Consider the following 18543-nt stretch of genomic DNA (forward strand, 5'->3'; position numbering starts at 1 on the left):
AAAACAAAAATACAGGATAAAAAATTGCATTTAAAACACATAAATGGTATGTGGGGCCAAGCCCAAAACAAACAATAAGCAAAATAAAATACATATATAAAAAACATCATCAAACAGGTAAAATAAACAGATTAAAACCACAATAATATAATATAATACAATAATAAGACAATAAAATACAAAGATGATAAAAAGCGAAACTACCACTTAATGTCAAAATAAATAGATAAAATGGGAGGCTCTGTTTACTTTTAGTAGGTTATCATATAGCAAAAAAATCCTGCCTTTTAAAGAGTCACCCCAACTGTTAATTGATATTACTGGAAGCAATGTGCTTCTTCAGAGGAAACCACACATCAAAAAAGAAACAAGTAGGATGCAAAGAAAATGATGTCTGTTTCTACAATAGTAATCCACAAGAAGCAGAAACTTTCTAGCAATGGGGGAAAAGAAACAGTAGCAAGGATTAAACTATATCCTATTCATTCTGTGTGAATTATTATGAAATAATGTAATTAGTCCAGAGCATTCACTTTTCAGTTGACTCAAGAGATTGGAAACTCGGGTTAAGGCCCTGGAAGATGAAGCTCTTAATCCCTCAAAGCTCTCTGCCTCTGACAGATTCTTTAGGCTGCCCTTTGATGGGACAGATCCCAAGCCTCATGACATATACCTAAGGAGATATACTCCACTTCTACCCACTTTCCTCTCTTTTGCCCAGTAATGGATTAGCTATTTATCTTTGTACTCTGTTCAAATCCTACTTTCATTCCCTGCTCATTAGAAAAATAAAGAAATTCAGTCGCGGAGACAAATCTGTCTTTCAAAAATGTGAGCTTCAGTTCTGAAACTAATTTAGTACTTCCTTTGAAAACAGTCATGCTGCTAAAGATAGTTGTAGGAGTGAAGTCAATAACTAGTGTTCAAGCCTGTGATCTCAACAGTTTATTCGTTACATGAATGGAACATCACAGTCATAACAATATAAAACACTAAATGCCTGCCCCGTTGTATTTGTTGTTGTGTATCTTTAAGTTGTTTTCGATTTACGGCAACCCTAAGGTGGAAATATTTGCCATTGCTTTCTTCTGAGGCTGAGGGGGTATGACTTTGTCACTCACTTCGGGATTCCATGACTGGGCAGATTTGAGCCCTAGTCTGGAGAGAAATAGTCCAATATTAAACAGCTACACCATGGTGGCTCTCACTGGCCTGCAAGGCTGGGTTTGCTAAAACCTGACACTACAGACTTCATCAGATTACGCTGGGAAGTGTTCAGAAGAATAGAGTTCAGTCTAACTCCATTTCGTAATAAAATGGAGTTTTTCCCGACCTTTTAATCACACTATTTAGTGCACTCAGTTGTCTTGCATATTTTTCAATGAAAAGGTTTCCACACTGCAGACATTTGGCCACACCCACCATCCTTCTCAGTGTCTTTTGGTACTTCAACTCCCACAATTCCCAACAGCAGGGAGGGAGAGAGAGAAAAGGGATGGTAGGGAAACCCATTTGGAACGGCAACTGCACTGGCCCTCCCAACACAGGACACAGACAAATCATGCAAGGAAGGAATAAAGGTACCCTAAAAGGCTATTTTATTTTTTTGCAAAGTAGAAGCGTTATGAGGTAGCTTACAACCAAACCTTCCTGCTTGGGAAGCAAAAGGAAATTGCCCAAAAAAGTTTTTTTTTACTCCTCCCCCAATTTGGGTGATCCTAACCTAAAAGCAACAAGTGCTACTTCATTAGAAATTTGGCAAAACATCCGGAGTTTTGAAAAAAATCAATTTCCTCACCTCTTCCTGATGTGTTGGAAAAAAAATACTGCCCTCAATGTTTAAAATACTCAAAAACTGCAACCCAGTGGAATACCAAATTTTAAGTGTAGAACTCAATGGAATTTAAGTTATGTGATGAAGTTGTACAACTTTAATAACGGTTTCAGAACTGTAGCCCACAGTACTAGAACAAATGATTACACTTATTATTGCACTTTACTCTAAATGAAGCCACTGCTACCAGGACAAAAGCAATACATATTTTCAAACACAACTCTCTTTGGATAGCTTTTCATGCCTTATCATGTTATTATGGAATTCCACAAAATTCCACTCCTCAGCATTTTCTGCTCGTACAGAGCCAACAAAGACTCAGGAATAGTGATGGAAAAGCAAAGCAAAAGCCTTCTCCAAAAGCTGCTGATGTCTGCATTAATAAAAGCTGAGGATTTCTTTGCATTGTTTTAGTTAAGCTTGCACAGCCTAGCTGTCACAAGACCAACTGAGTCTAATACAAAGCCCTTTCTTGGCAGCAGCCCATCCCACTTTGGTCAAAACACAGGAGACAAAGAATTTAGCAAGAAAAATATATGACTGCTGAACATAAAGCATTTATTTATTTGATTTATATCTACTTTCTCAATATAGGACTGTTACCTTTTAATTGCTTTAAAATGTTGCAATTCGATACCTTTATGTTTTGCACTGCTTTTATTTTATGACCTATTGCAATCTGATTTTTTAAAAATGAAAAGCAGCATAGATATATGATGGAATAGATAAATAAACAAATCATCTTAGTGAGAGAAATAGGGAATATTCAACACCAAGGCTCACGCTAAATATGAATATGACACAAAGCAGAAAGGTTAATTTTCTCCCAGTCAAATGCGGGTAACCTATACCATATTTGGTGGCTGGGCATCCAACCCACTCATTGTCATCTCTTACCATACCATTATGTATTTAGTTTATATAAAAGGGTATTTATATAGCCTATTAATTATGCAAACAGATAAAGTTTTTGACTGAAAGGGTGAACATACCTGAATAAGAGAAACGTTGTATAGACTTAATCTGAAGAGGTAGTTTCTGTGAAAGCAAGCAAAACAGTATTAGGTCATTCAGAAGCTTTTGAAATGAGCAAATAAATAGTGTATAGCAAATGAACTACTTTGGAATCAGAGGAGCACATGGCATTTCCATAGGCAGTAAACCAAGGACACTCTTGTTTGGTGCTCTCTCAATAAAATTTGTAGCAACACCAGAACTCTTGAAACCCCTGCACTTTTGTCTTGATGGACATTGAAACCTACATTTCAAGCTAATTTTAAACCTTGGCATTGCCTGTAATAAGCACTGCATTTCATTTAGTCTCAAGCAGAAAAGATTGGAATCAGAAGACAATTCAAGCCCTATTCAGCTAAGGGCCCTTCCAGACAGGCCGATACCTGTCTCGGTTTTACCTGAAGAGTCCACATGATGTCTCAGGTAAAACCAAATTAATCTGGAGAAAACTGGGATATCCCTGTTTGCTCCAGAGTAATTTGACACCTGGAAAGATCTGGACCTTAAGCTAAGGTCTGGATATTTGAAGGTGAATAATCTGTGGGAACTGACTCCCAGGAAGGCAGTCCTGGGGATCAATCCCCACAGAGATCCTGGTTCTTCATGGTCCTGGAGCTCAAAGGAGCGGGGTGGCACCCTCCCCCATTTCCCCCCAAAACATGTCCTTGAGGGGCCTGCTGGTATTCCTGAAGTGCAAAAACTAAAAATGGGGGGGGGGGGGTTATATCCCAGTTACTCCTGGGATTTAAGGGCCCTAAGTAAAGGCCAGAGCTGGAAATGCAACTACCAGTAGTTAAATTTAGTAGACTCTCGATTAACCAACACCCATGGGGTAGATGCCAGATAAAGTTTCTGGTTGCTTGAGAGTTACTACTAAAATTAGTCCATACTATACTATACTATACCATAAACTCTGTATTGTCTTGATATTAATAATGAATTAAAGTAATTAAGAAAGATACAAGCTTAATGTCACAGTTTTAGTGCATTATGAAAACAGCTTTCTGTATGCAATATGAAATGTTAGTTAAATGGCAGTCAATACACTTCTCGAACTTCACTAACATAATCTTTTAACTTAAAACACACTCATACACACTTAAATCTGTTATACATCCACTTGTAGTCCAACACGTATAGAAAGTGCCAGGTTGAGGATTTAACTTTAAAAAGATAAAAAATGCATTTTTGAAGGAGCCAAAAAAGAGAAATGTGCTCCTAGATTTCTGTTCTAGAGGCCTCAAGCACTTCTTTCTAATGTCCCAGAACCTGTACCATATTTGTGCCCAATGGCTAAAACTGTTTCTTTCCTAGAAATCCACCAACAGACCACCAAATGAAGTAGAACTGCTCTAGGGCACGCACAACATTAAAGTTGAAAGCTCAGGAAAGAAGTTGCAGAATCAAACTAATGCAGTATCTGGGTAGGAAAAGAAACACAAACCACGAGCATGCCATTATGTAGATACACATCCCACATTTGCATCCATATTTCTGATGAATTCTAACACCACAACAAGTAGAGAAAAACATGGAACTTTGTTCAGAAGTGCTAAACACCTTTCTTGTCATTTCTGTCTATGTGGCATACCAACAACTTCTAAGATAAAGGACATTCAGGTCTTTCCTTGTCTCCCCCACCATTTGCCCCATTCCACCAAAAACTCAAAATGGCATCAATGGTGCTTCTCTTGGCTTTATCCTCACAACACTCTTGTGAAGGGAGGAGCCAAAGTTGCCCAGTGAGTCTGATACATCACTACAGACTAGAACTTGAGCCTCCCAAATCCTAGTATAATACTCTAGCCACTACACAAGGGCTTCTCAAAGCACTGCTCTCCAGGTACTGCTGCACTATGAGCTCCTGCATTTCTCCCCACTGGTTCTGGGATAAGACTACTGGAAGTTGTAGAACAAAATTGTTTGGAAGGTCAGAGTTATCCAGCCCTGGTGTGGTGACACTTCATGGAGATACTTCACTAAAACTATGCAGATCTACATTTGGTAACAGATGAACAGGAGATGAATCCAGCAACATCTGGAAGGGCATTATACCATTCTCAGTCTCAAAACACTGGGAGGGAACTTAGGGAAGAGATATGAGCCAGAACTAAAGTACTGAAAGAAAGTAATGACACGAACCTTTTCCCTAACATTTGTTGTTTATTCGTTCAATCGCTTCCGACACTTTGTGACCTCATGTACCAACCCATACCAGAGGTCCCTGTTGGCCGTTGCCACCCCCAGCTCCTTCAAGGTCAAGCCAGTCATTTCAAGTATACTATCCATCCATCTTGCCCTTGGTCGGCCCCTCTTTCCTTTTCCTTCTATTTTCCCCAGCATCATTCTCTTCTCCAAGCTTTCCTGTCTTCTCATGATGTGGCCAAAATACCCCATCTTTGCCTCTAATATCTTTTGCCCCAGTGAACAGTCAGGCATTATTTCCTGGAATATGGACTGGTTTGATCTTCTTGCGGTCCAAGGCACTCTCAGAATTTTCCTCCAACATCACAGTTCAAAAGCATCTATCTTCCTTCGCTCAGCCTTCCTTATGGTCCAGCTCTCACATCCATTGGTTACTATGGGGAATATCATTGCGACCCTTCATTGCCAGTGTGATGTCTCTACTCTTTACTATTTTATCGAGATTAGTCATTGCTCTCCCTAATATTTACATTCCCTAATATTAATTACCATTATTTTACACCATATTATTCCGAATAGTAATATCTACCTTTTACTATACAACAGGCATGATCAGTTGGGCTAGGGCGCCAGCAAGACATGGAGGGAATCTTTTCTTCCATCCAGTACTGCTCAAACTATTGCTCAAAATGACTCCCTGTCCCTTTTTCAAGCCAAAAAAAATGTTATCAGGAAACATATCACCAGCACTGAAATTCTCAACATATTCTCATCCAATCTCTCTTTCTTCTCTCGTAACACCTCTTTTCACCCATTTCTAAGGTGAGCCAAGAAACTTTTATTATTAAAGACAACATTTAAGAGCTTGGCTTTGATTTATGAGTCCAATCTCCTCCTCCACCACCTATTCCAAGTTCTGAATACACCACCTTCATTTAAAGCTTAGCAGGATATATTGTCAAATTCTTTGAAAGTATAGTTAAAACTACAACATCAAAGAATCAATATGTCTGTGTTGTCGAAGGCTTTCATGGCCGGGATCACAGGGTTGTTGTATGTCTTTCGGGCTGTGTGGCCATGTTCCAGAAGTATTCTGGAACAGAAGGGATCCTCTCTCTTCTGCAGGAGTCTACCGGATACCATGCAGCTGTGGACAAGTCTACATAGGGACCACCAAACGCAGCGCCCAAACAAGAGTCAAAGAACATGAAAGGCACTGCAGACTAATTCAACCAGAGAAATCAGCCATAGCAGAGCATTTGATGAACTAGCCTGGACACAGGATATTATTTGAGAACACAAAAATGCTGGACCATTCCAACAACTATCATGTCAGACTACACAGAGAAGCCATTGAAATCCACAAGCATGTGGACAACTTCAACAGAAAGGAAGAAACCATGAAAATGAACAAAATCTGGCTACCAGTATTACAAAACTCCAAAATCAAAACAGTAGATGGGAACCAACACAATGAGGACTTGACTGAACAAAGGATGCCCTCAGGCAAGGGACAAAACATTTCCAATGCTAATTAGGGTGATCAACTGAAACATTAATGCTGGCTCCCAGGAACAAAGAACTCTTGCCACACCTTGGACTATACACAGATATATTTTCTTTCCTTTCCTTACTTAGTTTATCCATACCTCACAACCTCTGAAGATGCCTGCCATAGATGTGGGCGATACGTCAGGAGAGAATACTTCTGGAACATGGCCACACAGCCCGAAAGACATACAACAACCCAATCAATATGTCTGTTCACCACAGTGCAGACTTTAAAAAGACTTATCTTTTTAAAAACTGCTAAGAGACCTCACTGATTCTGACAAGCTGAATCCCTCCTCACTTTCAACTTTTCTCGAATGCACTGCTGTTTTCTTCATCCACTTTGGTCAATCCTCTGCTTGTGGCACAGGAAGTAGTGATGTCTAGTTCAGCCAGGCTCCAGCTCCACACATGTAACCCAAGAAGCCTGTGGCTTCTTCACAACAGCCTTGCTCTGGAAAGTATCACAGTGTATACTCTCATATTGCCCAAGGGAAGAAGAAACTCCCAAGGCTCAAAGCGCATATAAAAAAAAGGGCTTGGTCTAAATTTTAGAAATAAGAGAATTCAAAATTAAAGATAACTCAAAATAATTCATTCATATAACAGTCTAGCCAAAAGACAGCAAGTAGTTGGTTATTTAAGAACAACTATTAACTTGTGGGTATTTTACACAATGGTAAAAAAAGAATTTTAAAAAATGTTTGTTTCGGAGACATTTGGATAACACATTAGCATTGAACTATTTACTCAATATTCTCATGAACAAGTCACTAAATTTTAGTGAAACGATCAACACAGAAATACCTGAGTCAACTTAACAACGGTTCAATGTGAGTCATCATCATTACCGGCGATCACTCGGGTCTGTATGATTGTCTTACAAGTGTAGTGTCTTGGTGGTGGGTCTGTAGGTGACTGTAGGGGCATATTCTGGATCCGCATATTCTTCTACAGTGAGGACATCGGTTTCTAGGTGGAAGGTGGCCCCAGTCAGGATTGCCTTGACAAGCCTTCTTCTTGACACATTTCTCCCTTTCTCCCTCCATTTGTGCCTCTTTGAATTCCACAGCACTGTTGGTCACAGCTAACCTCCAGTTAGAATGCTTGAGGTCCACAGCTTTCCAGTTCTCGGTGTTTATGTCACAGTTTTTAAGGATGGCTTTAAGCACATCTTTAAATCTCTTTTCCTGCCCACCAACATTCTGTTTTCAAGATGGGAGTATAGTAACTGCTTTGGGAGAGGGTGATTGGGCATTTGAACAATGTGGCCAGTCCAGTGAAGTTGATAGCGGAGGATCATCGCTTCAATGCTGGTAGTCTTTGCTTCTTCCAGCATTCTGACATTTGTCCACCTGTCTTCCCAAGAGATTTGAGGATTTTTTGGGAGGTAACGCTGATGGAATCATTCCAGGAGTTGAGTGTGATGTCTGTAGACAGTGAGTACTGTACCTTAACTTTTATCCAAAAAGGGAGCCATCTCTTTCTCGAAGTAGAATGGTGAAAGGTGAAAATGTATGTCCTGAAAGAACCTAAAGAAGCAATTATACCTTCTACTCTACTCACAATGCCACTGCTTCTGGTCTTTTCAAATGTTTGGGTGGGAAAATTTTGGCAGTGGTTGCCATATGCAGCTGGCTCCGAGAGGCTGTGCAGGGTATTCTACATACCAAGGAATGACTCTTGTCTCGACTTATACATGGGTCATATCAAAATCTATAATTTTGTCCCCAAAATCTGACTTCAATTTATACATGTATATAAGTATTGTCCAGTAAACATTCATAGCTCCACAAACCCTTGTTCAGCTCCTTCCCCTGGTGGACTGCAACATTTCTTTGGCTGCGTATTCCTTGTATGGCAGGGGGTTGGACTGGATGGCCCTTGTAATCTCTTCCAACTCTATGATTTGCCATATCTCTCTGCAATCTCTTCCCTATTTCTATGCCATCTTTCCCCTATCTGCCTTTCTGCTTTTATACTCCTTCTCCCCCATAGACCCCTCCTTTCACGGCATTCCCTGACCTGTGATGGGTTTGGCCACCTTCTCCCTTAAGAATCGACATGGCTTCACATGGAATAAGAGGAACAAGGGTTCAAATTGCCTGAGGATATGTGTGTATGTGTGTGTGTGTATAAACAGAATTTCCATTCCCCCCAAACATCTGATTATCTCCATCCTTGCAAATATTTCCAAAGCATTCATTTATGTATGTATACATTTTGGTGTCATTATCAGGCCATACACTAAATATTTTCATGACCACTGTATATTTCCCTTTTCTAAATCATCCATGCAACTTTTTGGAAAATGACATCTTGCCACAGTAAAAAGAATGCAGTTTGCATGAGCATGTGTGTCTCTGTGTGTAAGTTTGACCGTTCACTCCAAGGAGTCCAACTTGAGGTTTAATGGCCCTCTATTACCAGGTCATTGTTAAGAATGCTATTTAAATGCATGGGTTTGGGATGGTTTACAAGAAAGATTCTGGGCTTGTCCCAAGCTTCTGAAAACATTGTATATTTTGACTGAATAAACAGCTTTAATATTTAAGATACATTCAAGGGGTTTTTTTTCCAGTGGCTGCTGGACATAAATGGGGCAGCGGATCTAACAGAACATCAATCAGGACTAGCATATTAACCAAAGCAAACAGGACAGACATTTCCCAGATAAAGCAGAGACCCCATTAATCAAAAACTTGTGTATACCCCTCAGTTCATTTGCAGGAAATATGAACCAAGGTACTGTGATACTAAACACTAAAACACTATATTGAAACACATCTGCATATATAACAAGTTTTAAAGAGGTCACACGTACTGTGAACATCTATCTCAAAAAGAAGGTGATCAAGATACAGTACAACCCTCTTACTGACTGAATTGCTATCCATAGTTTCACTTGTTTATGTTCCAAAATCAGTCAAACCAGTCAAAATATAGTTTGCTATTTTCCATGGTTTCAGATATTTTTGAGGGGGGGGGGGTCTAGCAACATATTTCCTGCATTACCTAACACTGGGGAGCCCCTGATGGCACAGCAGGTTAAACTGCTGAGCTGCTGAACTTGCTGATCAAAACGTTAGTAGTTCAAATCCAGGGAGAGGGGTGAACTTCTACTGTTAGCCCCAGCTTCTGCCAACTTAGCAGTTCAAAAACATACAAATGTGAGTAGATCATTAGGTACCCGCCCCGGCAGGAAGGTAACAGAGCTCCATGCAGTCATGTTGGCCACATGACCTTGGAGGCATCTACAGACAACGCCAGCTCTTTGGCTTAGCAATGGAGATGAGCACCAACCCCCAGAGTCAGAAACGTCTAGACTTAATGTCAGGGGAAAACCTTTACCTCACTTAACACTAGTACAATGTACAGTGTTCCCTCGCTACTTCACGGTTCACTTTTCATGCCCTCGCTGTACTGCGGTTTTTTAATAAACACTAAAATAATATTATAAGTCATAAAAATTATGATTTACAGTAGTGGTGGTCTCAGTCGGGTGCGGGTGGCGGGGCGGAGAAGGGGCCCAAACGCAGTGGGAGGAGAAGGAGGAGGCGCTGTGATGTCTCATGGGCCTTGTAGTCCCGTTCCTAGTGCTATTGTGGCAGATGAGGAGGAAAACATGGGATTTCCACCGGTTCAGCTTGAATCGGAGCCTCGCCACCTGGAAGATGTTTGTCCTCAGGAAGTTAACCAAACAAGCCTTGGGCAGAATTCTCCCCCGTTTTCCCGAAAGGACAATTATAATAGAGATAGAGGAGTCAGGGAAGCTAATCGCCGGAGCCTCAGAATCGCTGCCAGACAATTAGCTGATTAGGTCTGCTTCCCTTGGGAAATTCTAAGGAGTCATGCATCTGGACAGAGTTGGGTTTCACTTCTTGTTCTCCAGGGAAAGTGTTCTGTTGGCGGGAAAACAAGACCCTATATAGGGGTTTTGCCGCAAGGGGAACCTTGCGGAGTCAATTGATCAGCTTGAGGAGAGAGATCGTGTGTGGACTTCGTATTCCTTGTTCCCTGCTTCCCGGATCTAGTTTCAAGTCTTGCCTTGCTTCACGTTTGCCACGGACCTTGTTTCATGCTTCAAGTTGCCCCGTTCCAAGTCCTTGATTCAGCCAAGTACCAAGCCTATGATCCAGCCTTGTTGTCAAGCTTCAATGGACTAAAGACCTTGTCATCTCCCCACACTATTGCTTGGCAAAGTGTGTGTTTCGGTTAATGGATTATAACTTTGAACTCTAATATTTTATATTGGACATTATTTTCCTGGACTATATTTGGCCTTTCCTGAAAGGTCTGCTTCTGAACTTTATTCTTCACTTGTTTTTATTGACTTTATATATTTCTTAAATAAAGATATTAGATAGTTTTTGGTCTCTGCGCATGGTTATTGGTGCTCCGCAGCCTGGATCCTGACAGTTTGACTCCGCCACCTTAAGCACCAATTAACCTAAGGCCAGAATGTCTACAGGAACTGGAGCGGAGGCTCAACCGGCCAGTTACACCATTTCCCAAGAAGAATTCAATAGAATCCGTGATACCCTCCGAATGCAGGAGGGTGAAATACTGGGCTTGAAGGAACGCGGTGTGCGTCTCCCTGCCCTAGCCCTACCAACCAAGTTTTCTGGAGAAGCCTCCAAGGTTCATGTTTTCCGTCGCCAATGCCAGGCGTACTTAGAAGCCCGCCAAGCTGAATTTCCTCAAGAAGATGTCAAAATGGCGTGGATCTACAGCCTCCTAGATGGGCCTGCGGCCAATTGGGCGACGGCGCTGTTTGATGCGGGTTCCACGCACCTAAGCTCTGCACAAAATTTCTTGAATCACCTTAGAAAGACCTGGGGGATCGAAGACGACGAGGAGGCGGCCGGCCATAAACTCCGGCGTCTATTCCAAGGGGACAGGCCGTTGTCCCGGTACATAGCCGAGTTCCGGGTGCTGGCTCAGAGCACCGGCTGGAACGACGTAGCCCTTAGAAGACAGTTTCGTGAGGGCCTCAACTTCGAGATGCAGGAAGAGATCTCTAAGGTGGATCCTCCAGGGACTCTTGAGAGACTCATCAACCAGTGTTTACGAGCCGAAGCCCTAATAGCCAACAAAAAACAGTGGCTCCGAGGCCAGAGTGGAAGGGCCGGAGTGAAACCCCCCGCTTCTGCCAGTGTTCAACCACGTCCAGTATGGAGATCCCCACCGCCAGCCCCAACCCACATGGGAAGCGAGGAGGAACCGATGCAGTTGGGCAATGTGCGCCCCAGACTAGATGTTGTCGAAAAGGCCCGCCGCCAACGTTTGAATCTGTGTTGGTACTGCGGGAACGGGGGCCACTTCGCCAGAGAATGTCCAGCTAAAAGAAAGCCCGCCGCCCGCCTGGCGGCGGCGTCCTCCGCAGAGACGGAGACGGCCGAGGCGGCTGGGGCAAAGCCGGCGGGGGAAGCCAGCGACCGGGCGTAGAGAGGCTCGCCAACCCGGTCAAAAACCCCACTCAAGAGCCGCAAACCGGGGTCCTATTCCTCCTGGTGGTCACGCTGTGGTCAGTGAAAAAAGGACCCGTCATGATCCATGCCATGATAGACTCAGGGGCAACAAACAACTTCATCGATAGAGAGTATGCCGACTCCCTAGGATTACAATATCATGATTTCAAGAATGCCCGGGTGGTGCAGGCCATAGATGGCCGTCCCCTAAAGACAGGTCCAGTAAGCCAATGGACTGAACCCACCAGGATGTGGATAAGGGAACACATGGAAGAAATTTCCTTCTTCGTTACCGAGGTTCCCCACTTTCCTGTGATTTTGGGGATTCCATGGCTGACACTCCACGACCCAAACATCTCCTGGTCCAACAGAGAACTACAGTTTGCCTCAAGATATTGCCAAAACCATTGTCTAGTAGCCAAGGTCTGTCATGCCACGGACGCTGAGCCCATTATCACCTTGCCCAAGAAATATTCGGACTTTTGGTATGTTTTCAATGAAAAGGAAGCCGAGAAACTACCCCCACATAGACCCTACGACTGTGCCATTGACTTGGTGGAGGGGGCCCCGATTCCGCGAGGACACCTCTACTCCCTGACTGAACCAGAGCAAGAAGCTCTCAGGGAGTTTATAGAGTCAAACCTTCGCAAGGGGTTCATCAGACCCTCTCAATCCCCAGCTGCTTCCCCAGTGATGTTTGTGAAAAAGAAGTCAGGGGACCTACGTTTGGTTGTGGACTATAGAGCATTGAACAATATCACGAAACGGAATCACTACCCCCTGCCTTTGATCTCAGACCTATTAGACCGGCTCCGAGGGGCCAAGGTTTACACCAAGCTGGATCTCCGGGGGGCTTACAATCTAGTTCGCATCAGAGAAGGGGACGAATGGAAAACCGCCTTCCAGACCAAATTCGGATTATTTGAGTCCCTAGTCATGAATTACGGATTATCCGGAGCTCCCGCAACATTCCAGCATTTTGTCAACGATATCTTCCAGGATTATCTAGATCGGTTCTTGATCATATATTTGGACGATTTTTTGGTGTTTTCTAGATCACAATCGGAACACGAGCAACACGTCAGAATGGTGCTACAACGATTGCAGGATCATGGACTATATGCCAAGTTAGAAAAATGCGCCTTTGATCTACAAGAGGTAGACTTCCTGGGATACCGCGTCTCGCCACTAGGGCTCTCCATGGACCCGGCAAAGGTTTCAGCAGTATTGGAATGGCGGGCGCCAACCAACAAGAAGGAAGTGCAATGCTTCTTGGGGTTCGCAAACTACTACCGCAAATTCATCCCAGACTTCGCCCGCTGGTCTGACCCAATCACTAGCTGCATCCGTGGGAAACAGCCTTTCCGCTGGACGGAGCAAGCAGAGAAAGGGTTCCAGCAGCTAAAGAAGTTATTCACGACCCAGCCAATTCTACAGCACCCTGATCCTAAAACCCCTTTTGTTGTGCAGGCTGACGCCTCTGATGTGGCAATTGGGGCTATACTCATGCAACCAGTGGGAGAACATCTTCACCCTTGTGCCTATTATTCCCGTGAACTAACAGCCCCAGAGAGAAATTACACTATTTGGGAGAAAGAACTTTTGGCCATAAAGGCAGCCTTTGAAAATTGGAGACATTGGTTAGAAGGGGCCAAATTTCCCATTGAGGTTCATACTGATCATCGAAATTTGGAACACCTAAGGACCGCACGAAAGCTAAATCAAAGACAGCAGCGCTGGGCTTTATTCTTTGAACGTTTTGACTTCCAGATCCATTATGTAACCCCGGCTCAGACCAAGCAGGCAGATGCTCTATCACGGAAACCAGAGTATGCTGCAGGACGCAGAGAGACCTCTGAATCTCGACTGCTGCAGCCCAAAAACTTTGCCACGCTCACAGTGGGAAACACCAAATCCACTTCAATTGAACCAACTTCCTCTAACCCAGAACCCCTTTGCGCTCAAGAAATTAGAGCCAGTCAGCAGGCAGATGCCTGGGCTCAAGAACAGATTCGCCAAGGACTACGTTTCCCTATCTCACTTAAGGATGGGCTACTATGCTACAGGAATCATATTTACATCCCTCCAGGTCCAGGCAGAGAAAAGGCACTTCATCTGTGTCATGACTGCAAGCCAGCAGGGCATTTTGGACTTTTCAAAACCATGCACTTGATCCTACGGGATTTCTGGTGGCCCAAGATCCGCAAGGATGTGGAGAAATATGTCAATACCTGCCCGGTATGTCAGCGTTCCAAGACAAGAAGGGAGAAGCCGTCAGGGCTACTGCATCCCCTCCCTACTCCCATCTCGCCCATGGGAGATAATTTCCGCGGATTTTATCACTGACCTACCACCCTCCCTTGGATTTACCACGATCCTAGTGGTGGACCTTTTTACCAAGTTGGCCCATTTCATTCCTTGCGAAGGTCTCCCCACGGCCAAAGAGACTGCAGATTTATTCCTTCAGCATATTTTCCGGCTACATGGATTGCCCAAGAGTTTACTCACTGATCGTGGATCTCAATTCACCTCTCGTTTCTGGAAAGCACTACAGAAACTATTGGGCATAGACTCTCGTTTATCTTCAGCTCACCATCCCCAAACGGATGGGCAAACTGAGCGCACCAATGCCACTTTGGAACAATACCTTCGCTGTTATGTAAACTATCAACAGGACAATTGGGCTTCCCTATTACCTCTATCGGAGTTTGCTTACAACAATGGTGTCCAGGCTTCAACTAAAGAAACCCCGTTCTTTGCAAACTACGGCTTCCATCCGCGTTTCTTTCCTTCTGTCATTGAAACTTCAGAAGTCCCTGCAGCGGAGGACTGGCTGCAAGAACTTACAGCGGTGCAACAACTCTTGCACCAACAACTGGATCAAGCCAAGGAGGACTATAAACGCCACGCTGACGGCCATCGCCAGCCGGGCCCCGAGATCAAGGTAGGAGATCGGGTTCTGTTGTCCACTCGCTTTTTGCCCTCCCACCGTCCCTGCCGGAAGTTAGATGCCCGTTTCATTGGTCCCTACCCAGTGGTGGCGCAACTTAACCCCGTGACTTTCAAACTCCAACTTCCGCGCTCCATGCGCATTCATCCGGTGTTCCATCGTTCTCTGCTCCTTCCGGCGGATGGTGTACGCCCTGATGCGAGCCGGCCGGCCCCCGCCCCTGTTTTGGTGGACGGGGAGGAGGAATTCGAGGTTCAGGACATTTTGGATTCTCGCTTTCATCGCCGCCGCCTTCAATATCTCATTGACTGGGTGGGTTTTGGCCCCGAAGAACGCTCTTGGGAAGACGCTTCCACAGTCCATGCCCCCGACTTAGTCCGCCGCTTCCATTGGGCCTACCCTGCCAAGCCGCGGCCCCGCGACTCGAGGAGAGGGGCCATGTTGGAGAGGGGCCTTGAGGAGGGGGATAGTGTGATGTCTCATGGGCCTTGTAGTCCCGTTCCTAGTGCTATTGTGGCAGATGAGGAGGAAAACATGGGATTTCCACCGGTTCAGCTTGAATCGGAGCCTCGCCACCTGGAAGATGTTTGTCCTCAGGAAGTTAACCAAACAAGCCTTGGGCAGAATTCTCCCCCGTTTTCCCGAAAGGACAATTATAATAGAGATAGAGGAGTCAGGGAGGCTAATCGCCAGAGCCTCAGAATCGCTGCCAGACAATTAGCTGATTAGGTCTGCTTCCCTTGGGAAATTCTAAGGAGTCATGCATCTGGACAGAGTTGGGTTTCACTTCTTGTTCTCCAGGGAAAGTGTTCTGTTGTCGGGAAAACAAGACCCTATATAGGGGTTTTGCCGCAAGGGGAACCTTGCGGAGTCAATTGATCAGCTTGAGGAGAGAGATCGTATGTGGACTTCGTATTCCTTGTTCCCTGCTTCCCGGATCTAGTTTCAAGTCTTGCCTTGCTTCACGTTTGCCACGGACCTTGTTTCATGCTTCAAGTTGCCCCGTTCCAAGTCCTTGATTCAGCCAAGTACCAAGCCTATGATCCAGCCTTGTTGTCAAGCTTCAATGGACTAAAGACCTTGTCATCTCCCCACACTATTGCTTGGCAAAGTGTGTGTTTCGGTTAATGGATTATAACTTTGAACTCTAATATTTTATATTGGACATTATTTTCCTGGACTATATTTGGCCTTTCCTGAAAGGTCTGCTTCTGAACTTTATTCTTCACTTGTTTTTATTGACTTTATATATTTCTTAAATAAAGATATTAGACAGTTTCTGGTCTCTGCGCATGGTTATTGGTGCTCCGCAGCCTGGATCCTGACAGGCGCCATGTTCCCCTGCCTCTTTCTTCCCTTCCTTTCTCCCTCCCTCCCTCTTTCTACTTCCTTTTTAAGGAGAAGTCTAATAAATATAGCGTCCCTATTTCACGGATTTTCACTTTTCGCGGGAGGTCCTAGAACATAAACCCTCCCCCCGATAAGTGAGGGAACACTGTATTACATTTGTAGGGTTGTTGCTGAAATTCTTAATTTTCATATTTTGAACTGAACACAAGCAGCCATACATACATAGGACTTTAAAATTTTTCAAAACAAAAAAATTAAGGCCTTCTAATAAGCTGAGATGTCCCAGAAGAGGGTCCCCTTTAAAAAAAAATCCTACAAGTCGAAGGTTAGGAAGTACAGGGTACAAATAGAGAGTTTTAACAAGAATTCCAGATTACCAAACACTGTATTTCAGGTGCAGAACAATAAAATTTGTTTCTTGTTTCATATTGCTTCAGTTCAGGGGAATTTTCAATAGAAATACTACATGAGGAAAAAGGCCATACAGGCACCTTTTCCTCTATGCTTTGTTTCCGAAACTTCAAATTGTAGTCTCAGCAAGTGCATTATGTGTGTTGGTATATAAAAGAATAATGGCACCAGCTTTAACAACCACTAGATTTTCTCAATTTCAAAATGTTACACTCACTTTTTTTCGGGCACCAGTCCACAGCTGTCACATTGCCAAGCAGTTCCTTACGCTATTCTGCTGGCATGGTTTCTTTCAGCTTTGAAATAATGGAGCGACCCACAGTTGCTTAGCAAACTGTTAACTTGTACCTAAATGCATTCACTAGATTGACTTTCACTCTGGACTAGACTAGGCTTGAAATTTCCAGCCCATGAAAGGCTCTGACACTTGGTGACTGTAGGCAGAGCCGGCCCTAGGTAATTTTCAAGTGTAGGCAAACAGAATTCCCCCCCCCCCCAAACCAATCACTGAAAAATAAAAGCGTTGGAATAAGCGAGAATGTTGGATAATAAGGAGGGGTTAAGGAAAAGCCTATTAAACATCAAATTACATTACGATTTTACAAATTAAGCACCAAAACATCATGTTTTACAACGAATCAAGAGAAAAAGCAGTTCAATACATGGTAATGTTATGTAGGAATTACTATATTTGTGAATTTAGCACCAAACATTGAACAGGGATATAGGGCAGTGTGGACTGAGATAACCCAGATAGCCCCCGGTATTTAAAAAAACCCTCTAAAATCAGGACAATAAATAAAGAACAACACTCTGAAAACAGGGATGATGGTGCCCCCAGGACATTGGCGCCACAGGCAAGTGCCTAGTTTGCCTTATGGTTGGGCTGCCTCTGACTGTAGGTTAAACACACACACACAGCACAGCACTGCACAGAGATTGCCTTTCTATTCCTCTCCTCTCTAGAGAAGCCCTAAGACCTTTCCATTAGGCATTTAAGTAGACACAATATATGTAACCATATAATTGACTGTATCTGTTTTTTTTCTTCCTCTCTTATAGGAGTAAGTTCTTAACCAATTCAAGAGACCTTTACTTTTTTTTCTTTCTTTTTTCTTTTTTTTTTTACAAAAATGCAGATTTCAAAAAAAGGGCCTCGCTTTCCCACAAGGTCACATTACCAGACAAGAGGAGCCCCGTGATCTGACTTTTAAATCAGAGCATTTCTTTTGTCTCCCAGGAAACACAGAAAAACCATGTTGGTCGAAAAAAAAAAGCTGTTTGCTCTTTACCATTTTCCTTAACGATTCTGCAAGACTTCAGGTGCCTGTCCCTCAATAATGTGAATTAAACCTAGGTATCCTCACGGGCGTTTGTCTCTCCACTAATACCTCAAGCAAGCGAGATAATTTCTCAGCTAAACGTGACTTGGCAGGGGGTAAAGACAGACAATTACAAGATCATTCTTAATGCAGCCCATTGTAACATCAGCAACTCAGCTTATTCTGTCTCACACAGGCAGCCAGTTAAAGTCTGCTGTCTGTTACAAGGGCATATCAGGAAGAACTAAATCCATACTGAAAAAGTTTCCATCCAAATTCAGTGCAAAGAGTGATAAGGGCTAAACATTGCATCCTCATTTCTTCATCACCAAAGCCCTATCTAAGATTTCCCTTTGATGCACAAATACTGCAAACATGTTGCCTATGAATCTCCATTTTTTCCTAGGCAAGCATTAAATATACAATACTGCTTTTCCATATTTGAAGAGCACAGACAGAAAGACAGACAGAAAGCATGTAAGTAGGTTACTTACT

General features: G+C 43.4%; 1 protein-coding gene across 12 annotated transcripts in view; it reads right to left on the reverse strand.

The window, feature by feature from the left end:
* The window catches only part of sema5b (semaphorin 5B), a 583141-nt gene that overhangs the window by 250124 nt on the left and 314474 nt on the right, over positions 1-18543 (reverse strand). For all 12 annotated transcript variants that reach the window (XM_062971530.1, XM_062971492.1, XM_062971628.1 and 9 more), the window contains one exon: positions 2827-2872. In XM_062971530.1, coding sequence (XP_062827600.1) covers positions 2827-2872 — 46 coding nt within the window. The remainder of the gene's footprint in view (positions 1-2826; positions 2873-18543) is intronic.

This window comes from Anolis carolinensis, chromosome 1 (assembly GCF_035594765.1).
Source record: "Anolis carolinensis isolate JA03-04 chromosome 1, rAnoCar3.1.pri, whole genome shotgun sequence".
Lineage (NCBI taxonomy): Eukaryota > Metazoa > Chordata > Lepidosauria > Squamata > Dactyloidae > Anolis > Anolis carolinensis.